General features: G+C 28.0%; 1 protein-coding gene across 2 annotated transcripts in view; it reads right to left on the reverse strand.

Moving 5' to 3' along the window:
* LOC119669437 (microtubule-associated protein futsch-like) overlaps positions 1-15,513 on the reverse strand; it is a 32,286-nt gene extending 16,773 nt beyond the window's left edge. Inside the window, exons 1-4 of one of the 2 annotated variants that reach the window (XM_038079328.1) lie at positions 15,415-15,513; positions 881-1,053; positions 266-488; positions 42-200 (exon numbers count right to left, since the gene is read on the reverse strand). In XM_038079328.1, coding sequence (XP_037935256.1) covers positions 42-200; positions 266-488; positions 881-970 — 472 coding nt within the window. In that variant the 5' untranslated portion in view covers positions 971-1,053; positions 15,415-15,513. Of the gene's footprint in view, positions 1-41; positions 201-265; positions 489-880; positions 1,054-15,414 lie in introns of those variants that run through there. The other variant, XM_038079327.1, reaches the window with a different exon arrangement.
* Between the last annotated feature and the right edge of the window lie 1,728 nt (positions 15,514-17,241).

The following is a 17,241-nucleotide window of genomic DNA, read 5'->3' on the forward strand; positions in this document are numbered from 1 at the left end:
AAAATTTTTATTGTATTTGGGTTATATCAGCGGATATGCACCTAACATATTAAAACCATTAATGCCAAATAGTGCGGCATCGCCTTGTCCACCAGGGAAGACATACAAAGTAGGATGTGTAAAACGTATATTACCAACAACGTCTGACGTTTCTAGTAAGTCACGCAATGAGGTTGGAATCACCATTGGAGCTAAATAATCTAAAAAAAATTAAAAATAGTTATAAGATTTCTTCTACTTAATTTAATTGTTTTATTTTACTAACCAATAAAAGCATTTATGCTCTCATTACTGGTATCCAAAACGTCAGTTGGATTAATTCTTATTCTACACAAACGGGCAAAATTTTTATCTGGCAATGTGTGCCATAGTCCAGCGTCAGCACAGTGTATATTCATTGTAATTGTATCCGCGTATGCACGTATAACTCTTTGTACTTCATGTTCTTGAAATGCTTCGGAAAAATCACTAACAGAAAATGTTCCATCCTAAAATATTGTTTAATAATGATTAAATTATAGACAAACAAAAATTATTGATAATAACACATTTATAAAATAATCTGCGTTTATAATTTGATGTTGATATAATAATCAATATACATGCAAAATTAACTATTCTAATAAATTTTAATTATTATTAAAGTAATTATCAAACAAAATTTTAGAAAATCCCGATAACCGGGTTGAAAAAATCTATCCTAGTATCTCCCATCTGGCTGCGACCAAAAGCGGGTAGACACGCAAAATACGAGATGAAGTTTCATTACCTTTTAATTAGACACTAATTCGGTATCAGACATCAAACATTTCGATCTTGTAGAGTTGGTAGCTCAAACCCAAAGTCACCCTATTCCTAAGCATTATCCTTTTGCACTTACCTGTAGTATCCAGGAACCATTGCCTGAGAATGTGTAGCCAGCATGTATAATATGGCGATGTCTCGTGAAGCTACTAAGCAAGTTGCGCATACATTGTATTAGTGTGTTATATTGAGGATGTATAAGGACTTCTGTGACTAGATTTTCACTGGCATATTGTATGAGTCGTTCGCCTGAAATTTTAGTTGATATATTATTAATTTCTTTTTTAGTTATGATATACGTTATGATTGCAGTAGTAGATCTTCATTAATTTATTTTGTATAAAAACAAAAAATATAAGCCAATTTTGACAAAATATATATAACAAGCTTCTAGATATATCAATTTGAGACTTCACCACTAGAGTGGTATTTTGTGATATTATATGCATTAATTTATATTGTATATACTGTTATTATCATTAAAACAAATTGAATATGAAAGATATTTGTTATGAAGAGGTCTTTCGAAATTCATTTTATGTTATATTATTTTTAATTAATTGAATTTTCAGCTGACCATACAGCTGTTTCGAGTATTACCAAATACCATCATCAATGGTCTTGGAAATAATTCTTTTATTTAATTACTCGTAAATAATTTGGTTTAAGACTCCAAGTACCAGGAATCGAACATGTGTCCTGCCAGATTTATAGCTCAGAGTCAGCGCTCCTTAACCAACTGACCCAAATCCGTACTTGACTTTTGTATTCGCACATTTTTCTGGAGTTTTTTAATTGACTGTGAATGTTTTATTAACAAATGCACTTGCTGTGTTTATATTAGCTATAGAACCAGCTGTAGAATAATTAAATTAATTAATCGTGTTTTTATTTTTAATTGTTAAATACTGTTCTGTTTATCATTAACACAAATTGAATATAAAAGATACACAATAATTTTTTAAACATTTCAATGTAATAGTATAACATTTTTATGAATTCTTTTTATGTGTAAAAATTTTAATACAAACTTAATAGATTTAAATTGTGGAAATTAGTTTTATAAAATAATTTTAATCAATAATTTTCCTTCTAAGGATATTAACTTCCTCCTCAATTTTGTACTTATTAAAAAAATGAATTAATATCCTTAATCTATAGCACATTAACTTTATAGTTTCCCTTCACTCATTTAGATTATCACAATACCATTGAGAGCCTTTAAGCTTAATTTGCATAACTTAAGTATCGCTATTATGACTTCCTCTTGAGAGTACTTGCGTTGTGAAATTTTAAAAATTTTTTCAATGCTTTCAAGGTATTTAAATTTTATAAAAAGGAATATAAAATTATAAAATAAATTTAATAATTAAGGACCGTCAATAACAAGAACAAAAAATAATTTATCAGAGATTATGAAAATCAATTTTAGTTTCATCCTTACAACGTGCAAACCTTGTTTTACAAGTAAATTTTCTTCAAGAAAAAATCAACAATTTTATTATAATTTTATTATTTCCAGTTTTCTATTTATAAAATTGCTTACATTCACAAATTATATTTGTTTGAGAAGCGACTTTTGTTTTTTCTCGCAGAAATTGATAAGCAATATATATTTTACCAGTAATTGAAAAAATCTTTACTCTACACTCATTTTAGAATTAATATCCGCTCCATAAACTCATCCAAATGAATCAAACTTATTTCAAGACTCAGCTAGTCAAATATATCTATAACGTTCATTGACTAAATAAAGTCATTCGTCGCATTAAGACGCGATGTTAACTGATCAACACTTTTAATGAAAGCTATCCTAAATAAAATGAACATTATAAAAAAAAATGTTAAAAAGTATAGTCATGGTATCAGGTACTGCACTTAGAATAATTAATTGAATATTTCCAAACGTTGACAAAGGGATTGAAATATTCGACAGGTGTGATAGTTATTAGAAAATAAAGCAAAGTCAAAATGAATAGCCAAGACCCAGGGCCATAAAAATAGATGGGCGACACATTCAAGTCAAAAAAAAGGTTTGCATTAAGTCCATTTATTTTTATTATTGTTTTTTATTAATGTACAAAAGCAGTAAGTAAGATTACTACTAAGCGACTAACTATATCATAATAAGTAGAGCGCAATAACCAATAACCTTCCTTTGTTAACAATTTGAGTATAACAAAGGAATTAACTAGACAGCTTAAATTTGAAATTTTAAAACCCATTTTTGTATAACATGAAAAATATTCTAGAAAAACTTAAACTTCTGAAATTCTGTGATTCTGTAATTATTTTTACTTAATTGGTCATAACAATTCGTTACGGGGTTTCCACCTGACGCAGCATATCCCTCCAGACACCACTGATGCGTGCGCAACTTCTTCAGTCTTGTACATTAAGTGCAATTGGCACAGTCTATCTCTACGTCTTCATCCTCCAACTACTACTTCAAATACCTTTTTCGCTGGAGTATCTTCATTTATTCTCACACAATAACCAAACCAGCGAAGCCGTGTAATCTTTATTTTTTGAATTATTCCAATTTCGTGACATCAAAAGTGACCTATGTTATGAAAGCACCGGTGTCAGTTTTACAGAAATGTAACCTCGAAATTTCATAACAAAGATAAATGACAACAAATGATTGAAAAAAATGGACAACAGTCAGATTGGTAAAATTCATTTTAAAATAAAAACAAAAACTGTTTTTAATTTTAATTAAAAACGACGAACACTCTTGAATATATAAAACAAATGTTATTCAAATAAATACGATTAGTTTTATTTATAATTTTTTTTAATAAAATCATTTCACCTGGTGAAGCATATTTATAAAGCATATTTATTTATTCACTGAATTTAAAAGGATTAACGCAAATGGTTGAAGTCTTTATAATAAAAAAGTAGATTTTTAAAATATTGTCTGTTTATTTGTTACGTACTCTTCATATTTATTCATGTTTTCTTTTAAGAATAAGTAAATTACTAACAAAATTATTGGAGATAAGTTAAATATATAATAAATCTAGACAGTCAAATGACGAATGCTCAGGTCAGGTTTGAGCTTTCTTGTGTCGTGGCGTTGAACTTATGTTATGCCGGCAGTCAAATCTCAATCGTCAATTTCGTAGTGTTAGTACTATTTGATTCTATTAATACTATTCTATTTAAATATAAAATAAATGTATAATTTGACATATGTTAGTAAGTAAATCTGTGCTGAATTACATGAGAAAGTAGAAAGTCTCATTAACATGCTTAACATTCAATTAAACTTTAGTCTATCACTGTTAACGTCAAACCAATTAGTCTCACTAAAAGCACACACAATTTAATATTTAATATGAGCATGAGTGTATGCATAACATGACCATAAAAAATTATAAATATTTGGAACAGTTTTTAGAACTTATAATACTCATATATTTTGAGATAAATTAATTTTTGTTTTTATTTCATTTTCGTATAATTTTAATGTAATAGAAAAAAGAAATAATAAAATTGTAAAAAAATATGAAAAATATCTATAGAGGTGTTTTTTATTATTAAGTTTTATTTGGCTTTTTATCTGGCTGTTTGAGTTTTCCTTATCTTTACCCATTAACATATATAAGCTACACACTGTTTAAATAAGTGTCGTGATAGAGTTTACTTCACAATTAATGTAAATAATATTTAGTAGGACTATTTATACATGGTGTGACACTTTCAATAAATAATTTCATTATATAAATTAATGATAAATGATATTTTTTTCATATATTTTCAATGACTCCCATTATGCAAATAAAGCCTATTTATGATTTCTACTTCTGAAAGACCTCAACTATGGCAACAAACAGAGCTGCGGTTAATGTCTTGTAGGGTCCTTTATGCAAAATATTTGCATTTTTACTTTTCTGATTTTTATTCACAATTTTCATTATCTTCTCGGATTAGTGCAACACTGCACAGCAATTCAAATGCATTTCAATTGTCATTTTAAGTAACAATGACAGTAGTGGCTTTATTTGCTTTTATTTCAGTGCATTTCATTTTAGAATCTCTGCTAAGTTGTGTCATTTAACGATTATAATCTCAACCTTAACAGTCATTCTGAACGCAATTGAGGTGAGAAGTGGCGTTCAAAATGGCGTAATTATAAAAGTAAATATTTTTAGATATTTACCGTAGATTTAACAATTTATTCACTGTATTTTATTTGTAATTATTTTTCTATTTTTATTTCGAATAAACTTTTTTCTTTTAATTTGCATTGAACATTTTTCTTTATTTATAAGCTTCTATTATTCTTACATTTTTCAGTTTAATTATTTGCAGAAAATATCATTATCTAAGTATTTTTTTGCTTAATTGCAGAAGTCATTAAAATTATAAATTACTTAGGATTTATCTTTTGTTATAAAAAAAAACTTTAAATAAAAATGTCGAAGCTTTGAGGAAATCTTTTGTTAAATTTTTTGAGGCACACAATTTTCTTTTGTGACAATAAAAAATGTTTTAATTTTATGCAAATAAGTGAATTCATCATTAAAGTGAGAAAGTATAATTAAAAAAATGACAGACTTTTAATTATACGTTTCTATATCTAACGAAGAACTAATTATCATATATATACTATATTTTTTATAAAATATTATTGTTTTTGGCCTCCGAAATGTCTGTTGATTTTAATTGTTATTATATTTTATTACGGTTAAATAGTTTTGTGCTTATACTATATATTTGTACCTTAAAATTGTCTACATTTTTTCGATCTCCTTCTCCGGCATTAATTTTATATTAAAACCAAAAATATGTGTATTTTAGGGTTGGCATATTAATTGTGGCAAAATAAACAAATTTTTGGTTATAATTTTTTTTGCTCCTAAATGTATGCAATTAACTTTTCATTGGAGAGAGTCAAAAAAAAATCCTTTTACAATATAATAATAAATAAAACATATTATAAAATAATAAAATATTTACTCCTACAAGCTTATTAGCTCGCAAGTATGAAGATGGTATCTGCCTTGCTGTTGATATTTGCTTGCACTTCACACATTTCAAAGCAACACAAAGGAATGCTGCATATTAGAAAATAAATATAAAAATATAAAAAAAATGCATAACGAACAAATGTGTCCATGGACACTTTTCTAAGCCGTCAACATTCATCCCTGGACGGGCATACGAATTCAAATTTCTTTTCTCATTTGCATGTGACGATAGCTGTGAATTTCGATACGATTTCAAGGCTTCTACCGTTTGGTAAGTATGCGTGCGACTTAACGTATGTAGTTTTTTTAAACATAAAACTTTGCATATTTTTCAGCGCAACAATGGTAGCCAGCAGCTTTCACGAAAAGAAAATTTATTCATACGACTTTTGTATCTGAAGTTTTGTGTGAGAAAAATAAATTGGAGAAGGAAAAATGGAATACTTTTAAGAAATTTTCATTTTACATTGACAATAGTAAAGTGTTATTGCGGAATTTTTATGCGTGTTGTTTTCTCATATTTTTCCAACATTCGATTTCGAATAAAGAAACTAAAGTGCTTTCTTTATTTCTCTGTCCTGTTTTTTATTATATTATCTACCATTTTTCAGGCACAAGTTTTATATGTAAATATATTATTGAAAGATTTTTAGTGACATTTTTATTGAAGTATTCTCATCAACTATAGATTATGTTGTTTATAATATAATATTTTATATTTTATGTGATTTATAAACTTAAAAATTATGAAAAATATCTATATCCACTGCGACTAGTAGATCTATTGCGCGAAATCAATATGTTGCCAAATTATACTCACTAAAGAGCATATAGTAAGTTCAGAACTTATCTTGGTGTGAACTTATAGGTATATCTTTTGTCGAAATGAAGTTTATTGTGCCATCCAATATGTTGCCTAAGTATACTTACTAAAGGCCATACAATGAGTTATGAACTTGTCTTCGTGTGAACTAACATATCTTTTGTTGAAATCAGGATTGGTTGAAGAAAATATAGATTTAAGAACTTATCTTGGTCTGAACTTATATATCTTTTGACAAATTTAGAGATAGTTGAAAAAAATATGGAACTAATAAATATTCTTGATGCGAACTTATGTAAATAACTAATGTATCTTTTGTCAAATTCGGGAACAGTTGAAGAAAATATGAGGTACGGCTATTACATTGATAGTAGCAGAATAGTGGATTTGACAGTTGCAGAATGTTTAATACTATGTTCAGACAAACCTTAATTTTGTAAAAACCTTAATTTCATCTTTTTTACAGCGAAATTAAGTTGTTTTTTCCATACAAATTTCTGCTTTAAGGTAAGAACACAATTAAGGAAAATGCTCTTAATTTCGTTGAAACGAAGGCTAAAATTAAGGGACATTTCAAATGCATCTATGCGTAAAAAGTGACATTTTTTTTTTAAATAAATGTCAGTGACGATATGTAAACAAAAAATATATGATTTCGTTAACATGGCGCAGTATGAAGACATTCGAAATTAACTTAATTTTATTTTTACGAAATTAAGAAAATTTGGCAGTCTAAATATGATATTAGTAAATGTAAACAAATTTATTAAACTAAATTTTTTCTTGCCGATAATGGCGTGTCTTTTTATGACGAAAGAAACTATTTAAAAGTTAGACCGATTCGAATAGCAAAAAAGGAAAGCAAGACAAAAATTTTTTATTTAATTTATTGAAATTTGGCTGACCATACAACGCTGTTTCGAGTATTGCCAAGTACTCTTCATCAGTGGTCTTTTGGAAATAATCGAATTTTTATTTAATTAGTTTATAGTCCGTATATAATTTGTTTGGACTGCAAGTGCCAGGCTTAGAACTAGTGCCTGTCAAATTAGAAGCGATGACTAATCGTGTTTATACACAAGAAGCCAAGGCTGCACAAACTTTCAATGCTCAAGTACCAGGTTTTATTGTCACTTATTTTATTTAATTAGTGACACCAACCAAAGCACTTACCGTGCTTTAAATTAGAACGAGCTTATAAACTACAGCTTTGTTTGGAAACACAAGTTCAACGAATTGAAAGTTAATCTTTGAGCTTGCCTATTTTTGTTTCAAAGCTATTTTGTTTCAAAGACATCTGTTATGCATATTTTTTAACTTACTATATGTAAAGCGCCTTTTTTGGGTGCAAAGAAGCTATGCAAATTTATTAAACATTTATAATGTAAATTATTTTAATTACTTATTTTTTTATTTGAGAATTAAACTTTCATTAAATACTGAAAACCGTTTGCAGCAAAAAAAATTTAAATAAAATAAGAAATTAAAATTAATGTTTTTTTTATTTACTTTTAAATACTTCATGTCTGTTTCATGAACTTAAATTTTTTTACTTCTCTTACCAAATAAAACTTTTCACTAGGTGATAAAATGGAAAATCTTAAGAGGAAAAATTTTTCTGAGGTGAGTTCTTAAAAGCAAACACTTGAGCCGTTTTTCATGCAAATTCACATCTTTGAAGTGTTTTTTTTATTTTAAAGCATTTTTAACGAAAAATTGAATTAAAACGTTCTTCAGTTTTGCTTGTTGCTGGAGAAACAATTTTATTGTCGACTTTTGATGCATGAATAATGAATATGCAAAAATCAGTAACGAAAGGGCATGTTCAGTGCTGCCAAAAAAAGAAAAGTAGCATAAATTAAATAAAATAACTGACATTGCTGCCAGTGGCGTAACTACATTTTTTAGGCCTGTAAGCAAATTCTAACTAAGGGGCCCCTACCAACATACTAAGGGGCCCCTCTTTTTATACTCTTTACACGAAAAAATGTGAAAAGGATATATAAGGTTTGTCAAGATTTTCGTAACGCTTTAAAGGAAACGTCGGAAATATCATTAAGTATATATCAGTACAATATATATATACTTTTTCAGTTCAAACTACTCTCTCAGCTTTTGAACTCTTCGAACGAAACTTTACACACATACTTTTCGGGAGCCATTTGGTTTGATTGAAATTGGACGTCTATTTCTTGTATCTGTGATATAAACTTAACAATCAGATATGAGGTTTCTCCGTTTTTAATAAAGGTATTCAAATGGAATTTGGTGTATACAGTACTGATATTTGCAAAAGACAACGTACAAAATTATTTTCAAATAGGTTTAAATCTAGATATAGCTTCCATATAAGTCTCTCGATTAAGACACATATTTTTCTTAGAAAAACTTTTTTATTTTATAAATAGGTTTAATATTTTATTTGAAGTACATACATATTATGTACTTTAAATTTAAAATTTACGTATCTTTTATAAAATGCAATATGAAGTTAATCCAACAAAAAACGTTTCGTCCCACTTTTGAGAATTTATTAAAAATAAATACAATGAATACAAAAATTTATAGTGGGGCCCCCTAAATTCGGGGGCCCGAAAGCGTTGCTTCCAGTTGCTTCCCTGTAGTTACGCCACTGATTGCTGCTGACGAGGATTCTGCGATTGAAGGCGGAAACAAAAGAAATGTCAGTCCACCATTAAATTGTTCAATGTATTTATTTTAAAGTGAGTGTGTTTTATAGTTTATATTTTTTTTTTTAACCTATTTTTATATTTTCATTTTTAAGCCTAATAAATCATTTTCATAAAAGAAAAAATAATACTCTCCACTCATTTTTCACTTTGATATACATATGTTTATATAAATTTATTTGGTAAAAATATTTAAATATTTAACGACATGCTAAAAACATTTAATGTAATATTCATATAGTTTTATTTTAATTATAACATGTTGAATACTTTATTGTTATCAAGTTATTATACAAAAACATAAAACATGAAACATTGAACATATTTTTATTCCTATTAAGCTACATTTTATTTAGTAGTGGGAATTGAAATTATTACAAAAAAAACCACTAATTTAATTAAATACAATTGAAACCAAAAATATAAACCTTGAACTTTATATTCTAGCGAAATAAATATTATAAATGGTTGAAATGACTATTTATAAGCACAAAACTTGAATTAATGTCAGAAAAAATTATTTTTATCTTTATTATTATGTAAAATTGTACACCATTTTACTGTTTAATGTCAATTTAACAAGCCAACCGAAAAATCCTTGAAAATCCTTATGACATCTGTCAATTATTATCACTTATCAGCACACGTACGTATGCCACTTTCATGTTTTTCTCATTTTCATTTTCAATTTATGAACGAATTTGTGAAAGCCGAGGATATCCTTATTCTCAACCCCAAAATACCTACAAATACAAACACATTTGCATGCATACATACACTAAAACATATGAATGAAAAGATAAAAGCATACTTCTCGACAAAACCGACGACACCCACACGTTTGAATAGTTTTCCCAGAATTGTACGTTCAAAAGGACTTCACATTCATTACGATTGCATGGAATTTGTTCTTTTGCTTGGCTGCGTTTAAGTGTTGATAATTATGGCATTGTAGCTTAAGTGCTATCAATTGACACTTTAATTAAATAATATTCAATAATTAAAATTAAGGATTCATGGCGCAATATGATATTTGCAAATGAATGGGAGATATATAATATTAAAAAATAAACCGGAAGTATTTATGGGTTTGAAATTAATTATTTTGCAATTTTAATAATTAGAAAATTATCATGTTTATCACAAAATAAAATAATATGCTTTCCACCTCTTATGAAGTATCAATGCCCCAGTCATACGAATACATAGCTCTATTACAAATCAATTAATTACTATTTACTTTCAACTTTTTTCGACATATATTGTCAAGTTTGTAATATTTCAACATAATTTATATGTTAAAATAATTTGGAGAACATAAATTCATTAACAGCAGTTGTTTCATAAAAACGCTCTAAACTCGGAAAATGATGATGTTACCAAATTATTTTTTGATAGATAAATTGATAGTGACAAACAGATAAATATGCAAACAGAGAGGCGCACAAACAGACAGTTTATGATTAATTCACAGAGAGTCATCAGAAAGTAAGTCAGGTAGAATAACAAATAGACCAATACACCTTACACAAATACACTGACTAAGAACTCTAAATGAATGAGTGCTGTCATGCAAATTTGGAAATTCGAAGTTAATTATTTTTGTTGTAGATTGATGAAAAAAAAACTTTTGTATTTCATGAAAACACTAGTTCTTATTTAGTAGTTGTTTTTATTGGAACTACAAGCTTCTCTTATGTGGCAAAAACTTCCACAACTCGTTCATCTTCAGCTCTGAAAAGGTTACGCAAATAGACAAGTATCTACTCTCACACGCTAGGAGACCTTTTACACATTGTCGGTATTTTCTAGACGTCCTCCAGGTATACATTCTCCCAACCGTGCTGCTTGAGACCATAAGGCTTAACCCCGATCCCCCCCCCCTCCATATCATTACTCACTGTATTTCAGATAAGCTAGTTCATCCGCCACTCATTCCGTTCTACTACCAGGCCCACTATAATCCCGAGCGTAGATCTTACACCTAGCTACGCACTCCCAAATTCTGCGCCAACTCCACCCCCTTCACATTTTAAGACATCCTTTTCTAAACAAGTACCACCGTGCTTTCTGGCTTTAATAAATTTAGCTTGCTAAATACTAAGCCTACCTACTCTCTTCTCTGCCCTTCATTATTGGATTGCATCCGTTGATTGGAATGGGGTTGCATCCTTTGAACGCAACTTTAAGGTGATTGTAGTGGGTTCAAGTCTCACATTGTGATTTTCGGTGCTTTCTACCTATCGCACAAAACGGGATGGTGTAGTGTATCGTTTTTTAAACAGTAAGAAAATTTACTAAATGTTAGTTAAGTGTCATACACCCCACAAGTGTTAACAATACCAGAGTAAAAAAACTGGTAGGAGATAAACACTTTTAGACAAAAATTTGTATGCGTCAACCAAGTAAGCAAGTTTTCCAATGGTCGTGAGATTAGTTTATTGCTATTATTAAACTTTTATATTTATAGATATGTTTATATGTAAAATACACTCCGTTGGTGAATGATACATATTCACCATAATGTATATGTATTATTCAAAAATACAAATGATAAATACATATATTTGTAATAAGGGTTGTAATTATAAGACAGTCATGCACTCTACACTCAGGTGCCCAGAATAGATGAAGTTTCGTTTAGCCTACAGTGATTCAATGGATGCATTGGATTATAGTATATTTCTGCAAGTAATAGTCGGAGCGTATATTGCAATTTAAACTGGTTTTAATTAGATTTTTAAACTATTTCACACACCCAAGTTATATATTTTCCATAAATAAATTTTAAAAAGAATTTTGGTCACATGAATGTGAAAAGTGAATATTTTAGCAGTGCTAATTAAATAGGCTCTCCATAATTTGAATAAATTATTTGCTTGAAAAAGCACAAAACGAAGCACCTCTTGAGTTCTTTTGCGAAAGTTCTGGATTTTGTTTGTGCTTCATTTTTTGAGTAGCGTGGCAGCACATTAGAGCAAAATGGCAAACAAGTGACTTAAGTGGCTTATTAGCTTGTAGGTAATTTAATACACTTGGAAAAATGTAGGAGCGAATATAGCAAAACGCGTGCTTGACAGTTGCAACTCATGTCAAGTACATTAAAAATGTTTTTACATAAAATAAAATTTTAAGAAAAAATACAGAAAAATAAAGAATAAATTTTTAAACATGCTTCCTCCTGCTGCTCATCCAACCCAGCAGCAAATCCGCTTAAATGTGCTGTAAACCATAAAATGTCGTTGCTATGTTTTAAATATGACCGCGCCATCAGCAAACGACAACTAACCATTGAAATTAACATATGCTAAATCGTTGCATGTGTGTGCGTTTATAAAGCATTTTATGCGTGTGTGTGTGAGTAATATGCTCCACTTGTGCACATGTGTTTTGGTGAAATTTTTCACGCCAACATGAATTCAATATTTTAACCTCAACACATCGTTTCAGAGCAAAAAAAAAACCAAAAAAAATTAAAATTTAATAATATTTAAAATAAAAATGAATTTTAAATTTTATATTGTACTATATAATATATATATATATATATACAATAGTGGCCTTGACCTCACAATAAACCTATTTTTAGTTTTTATTAAAAATCTTGGGGAAGATATATTTATAAACTAATAAGTATATGTACCAGTTTTCCACTTTAAACATAAACTATTAAAAAAAACATAAAAATAATATCATAAACAATTATTCTTAAATGGTATCAACAACCATCATCACAATACCTCCATCAAATAGGAAAAAAAATTTAGTGAATCTTCGTAACACAATAAAAAAAAAATTATAGCAGCGCCGAAGAGTCTACCGATAGTACCTACAGATAGGAACTATAGATCATGCCGCTTAGAACAGTGGTTCCTAACCGGTGGTCTGCGGACAGTTATTGGTACATAGCTTATATTTGTCCACTGAGACCACCCTTATTAGAAAATAAGCACAAATAATTTCAAATAATAATACATCTATTTTATAGCCTATATAATGCACCTATGCACTTCTAAAATTTATTATACATTACCAGAGATGCATATAGCATATTAAAATAATGATACAGTTTTTATTCTTAAACTTTGTGGTTCATATTAAAAACAATATCATAGTGTGTTTGGTCAAAAAAAAAGGTTGCGAACTATTGGTATAGAAGTATATATGTATATTGTAGATGACCTACAAGCTTGAATGAATAGTTACTATCAATATAAAAGCATACGGAGGTAATAAAAACATTTTGCTTAGTTGGTAACGTGGAATAAATTTTTGACAATTTAAACAATCATCAAAACCATCATCTGATTTGGCATAGCATTGCAATGTTTTATAAGAAGTTTGGAAACAAGATACTGAAAACTCTTTAGCAAAGAGTCGATACAAATAGCATTGCCATTATAACAAGAAATTCTGTTTTCCATTCTTTACTGATTTTGGCATCATTTTAAGGCAGCAGAATATTTGACGAGTGCTACAGAGCATATGGAGAGAATGTACCATCGCTTGTGATTGTCTCGAAGTGCTTTCGAAAATTTCAAATAGGATATATTTGTGTGGTAATGTAAACTTTACACAGGATAACCGAAATCTATAACTAATGAAGATTCAAAATTGACAAATATAATAATTATTAATTATTTTATTGCTTAAATGCCATTGCTGTATCCCGAATATTAGCTATCATGTGGATTTTCCTCAACATATTTTTCAAAAATTTAAAAATTGGAGGTTCGTTCTATATAATTGTAACAGGTAATGTAGATTGATTCCAGACCTAGATATAAACTAATAGTTGATGATATGAAACATAGGACGTGCTAACTCATCTCATTTGTAATATTGTCAATGTATTTTATCTGCAAAAATTTCTTAACTGTTATTCTTCTGATGATCGGACAGACGGTAACTGCTAAATGGTGCACTGTAACCTGTTTACCACAAGCTTTCTAATAAATCTTGGAAAATTGGGAAAAATGGAACTCTATCAATAGTATCTTGCATTTCATAAAATTGTAATTATGTTTGTAAGCGTTTTTTGTCATAATTTCTGCTTTCATAAGATGTATTCTTTTGACATGAGTGCTCCAATAGAACAACTTATGGTTGCTTAAGAAAAACTTGGCATCACTGTTTAAATCAGTAAACATATGAGAAGTAAAAAAAATTTAAACAAATTTGTAATTGATAAATACATGTTTATCTATGATAACGGAGAAAAATAGTGAAATAAGGAGAATACAAGAACGACACTTGACCAAATATTTGGAATTCTTGATAGGTCCAGCTTTTCAGAAGGTAATACGAGATTGTCAATAAATTCGTTTATATAATTTTCAAACTTCTAACATCACTAGATAATGCTGAATTAGCAATATTTGACACTGTTTATTTTTCATACAACTGTTTTACAAATTTTTTGCTTTTATTATAACGATTGTGGTTTGTATTTATTCATATATTGCATTTTTTAAGGAACATAAATTAACAATTTCTTAATAAATAATTAACCAATGACTTCTTCACAATTACTAAAATTACAATTATTAAAAAATCTAACTTATTCAAAATATTTCAATTTACTCTAAACACTCGCAACATTCATAAATAATAAACAAACTCGTCTGTCAATTGACTGGAATTTTCCATTTTCGTCCAAAACTCATTCACAATAGATCAGTTTTAAGATTTAGCACCATTGTAATGCGAATGTCTTGTTTTTTAAGCAGTTTCAGGAAAGTGGACTAATTTTTAAGCGATACGTGTTTTATTGAAACATTTATGTCAAAAGAATACACCTATAGATAACATGATTAATATCTTCCAGTTAATAATCATCGTTCAGTAAATTTTAATTTATATATAGTATTTAAATTTTTTTTCACTATTAAATAAAAATTACCCATTCATGTTCGATAAGTAAAAGTACGAGTTTAGTTAAATTATGATATCACGTATCTTTGATTAACTTTGAAATATTTTTCCCACAATATTTCAACTTTTAATAATCTTTATTTTAGCTTAAAGCGTTTCTCTTCATACATCATTGCAACAGGAATTAAATCAAAAAGAAAAAATCTAAAAAGTGTGAAACGTGTTAAGATTTATTTTCACTTACCATAACGAGCTTCCTCTCCCTCGGGTGCTTGTTGTGTAATTGTATTGAGTTCCTCTTCCAAATCGACATGACAATCGGATACATCCCATGAGAGGAAACCTGCAAATGACAACGTTTAAACAATGAGTTTTTTTTCAAATAAAAATGTTGACAGCAGCAAATATTTTTATGTCTTTTTTAATGTCATTTTCGTTTTTTAGTTTTTAATGTGAAATAATTTTTAATGAAGGGGGAGCTGTTAACAGTTTCTTTTTTTTAAAGGATATTATAATAATATTAAGTTATATTATATTATTTTGTGCATTTAAATAAATTTTATTTAATTTAGTTTAGTTTAAAATGACTTAATATAATTAATATATTAATTATATATTAAATATTGTAATATTATATTTATTTATTACTAAATATGTTTAGCTTCGTGTTAAAAAATAATAATAATAATAGGCCTTTTCTTTTGTAAGCAAATCGCAAAAGAACAAATAAAATAAGCACTACTTTCGATGGCAACTCTGGACAAAACGGAAAATATGTTAGGCTTACATATGCAAAACGCGTAATAAAATTTGAAGTTAAAATTTCGAAAATGAATAATAATTTTTGGAAATTATTGATGAGAATATTTTTTTTACATAATTGTATATAAAATATAATTTTCATGCCTTTTAACAGTAAAATAATAAATAAAAAAAAAACGTATTTGTTACAAACAATGTCGACACGAAATACGAATAATTAACGAAATCATTCGTTGACAGTGAACTGGAAATTTCATATGTACTTCCAAAAATCGTTCACAATAGACGAGTTTGTAGTCTTGGCAACCATGTAATTTGAGCTGCTTATTAGTTAAGCGGTTTCAAAAAGGTTGTACTAAATAAGCGAGCAGTGTTGTTGTTTCATATGTTATTTTTGAAATAAGCCTGTGTTCTTTTGTGATTTGCTTAGAAAAGAAAACGTCATATATTGTAATAATAATTAGACAATTTCATTTTAATATAATATTTAATATTAAGGATATATGTAGTTCATTTATTAATAAAAAGAAATGAACAAACTTCCAAATTTGAGGAACGTAGTTTTTGTATACCGCTGGTTTAGTGCGTTAATACGCTATTCTGTATTTGGACAAGACTCGATATTTAGCTATTAAAAATTACATATAGACAATAAAAAAATAAATGTTTTCAAAGAACAAAGATAATTGAATATATATATATATATATATGTATATATATTTACATATATATATATATTTAAACATATATATTATAATATATTTCACATATAATATTAATAGTTGTACATAAAATTTTCTCACTATTATTGCCTTTTCCATTTGAAATCGATTTCTTGTTATAGTACATCAAATTTAAAATTAGAAATTATTTATTCACAGAAAAAAAAATTGAATTAAAATATTTAACTAAAAGAAAAAGATAATTACGAATAAGAAATAAATGAAAAAGTAATAAATTATTGCAGGCTATACTGCTCATTACTGCGGAATATACTTGCTATATATAAACTAAGAAAAGGCAGGCTACACTGAGAATTCTAGAGCAGTTGTATTCATTGATTATATTAATAAGTCTGAAACAGAGTTTTTTAACCACCTGTAAATTACTGATATTATTTTCTACGAATGAATACGTTAGTAACGAACATTTCAAAACACATTAATTATTTCACTTATCATAGTAAAGCACATTAAATATGTTCCCAGTCCGCAATATGTTTTAAACTGAAATACACTGACCTAGAACTGAATGTTTCAAATATGTACATACAAAAGACTTATTTTAGTAATTATAAAAACGTTTTAAA

This window comes from Teleopsis dalmanni, chromosome 1, assembly GCF_002237135.1.
Source record: "Teleopsis dalmanni isolate 2A chromosome 1, ASM223713v2, whole genome shotgun sequence".
In the NCBI taxonomy this organism is placed as follows: domain Eukaryota; kingdom Metazoa; phylum Arthropoda; class Insecta; order Diptera; family Diopsidae; genus Teleopsis; species Teleopsis dalmanni.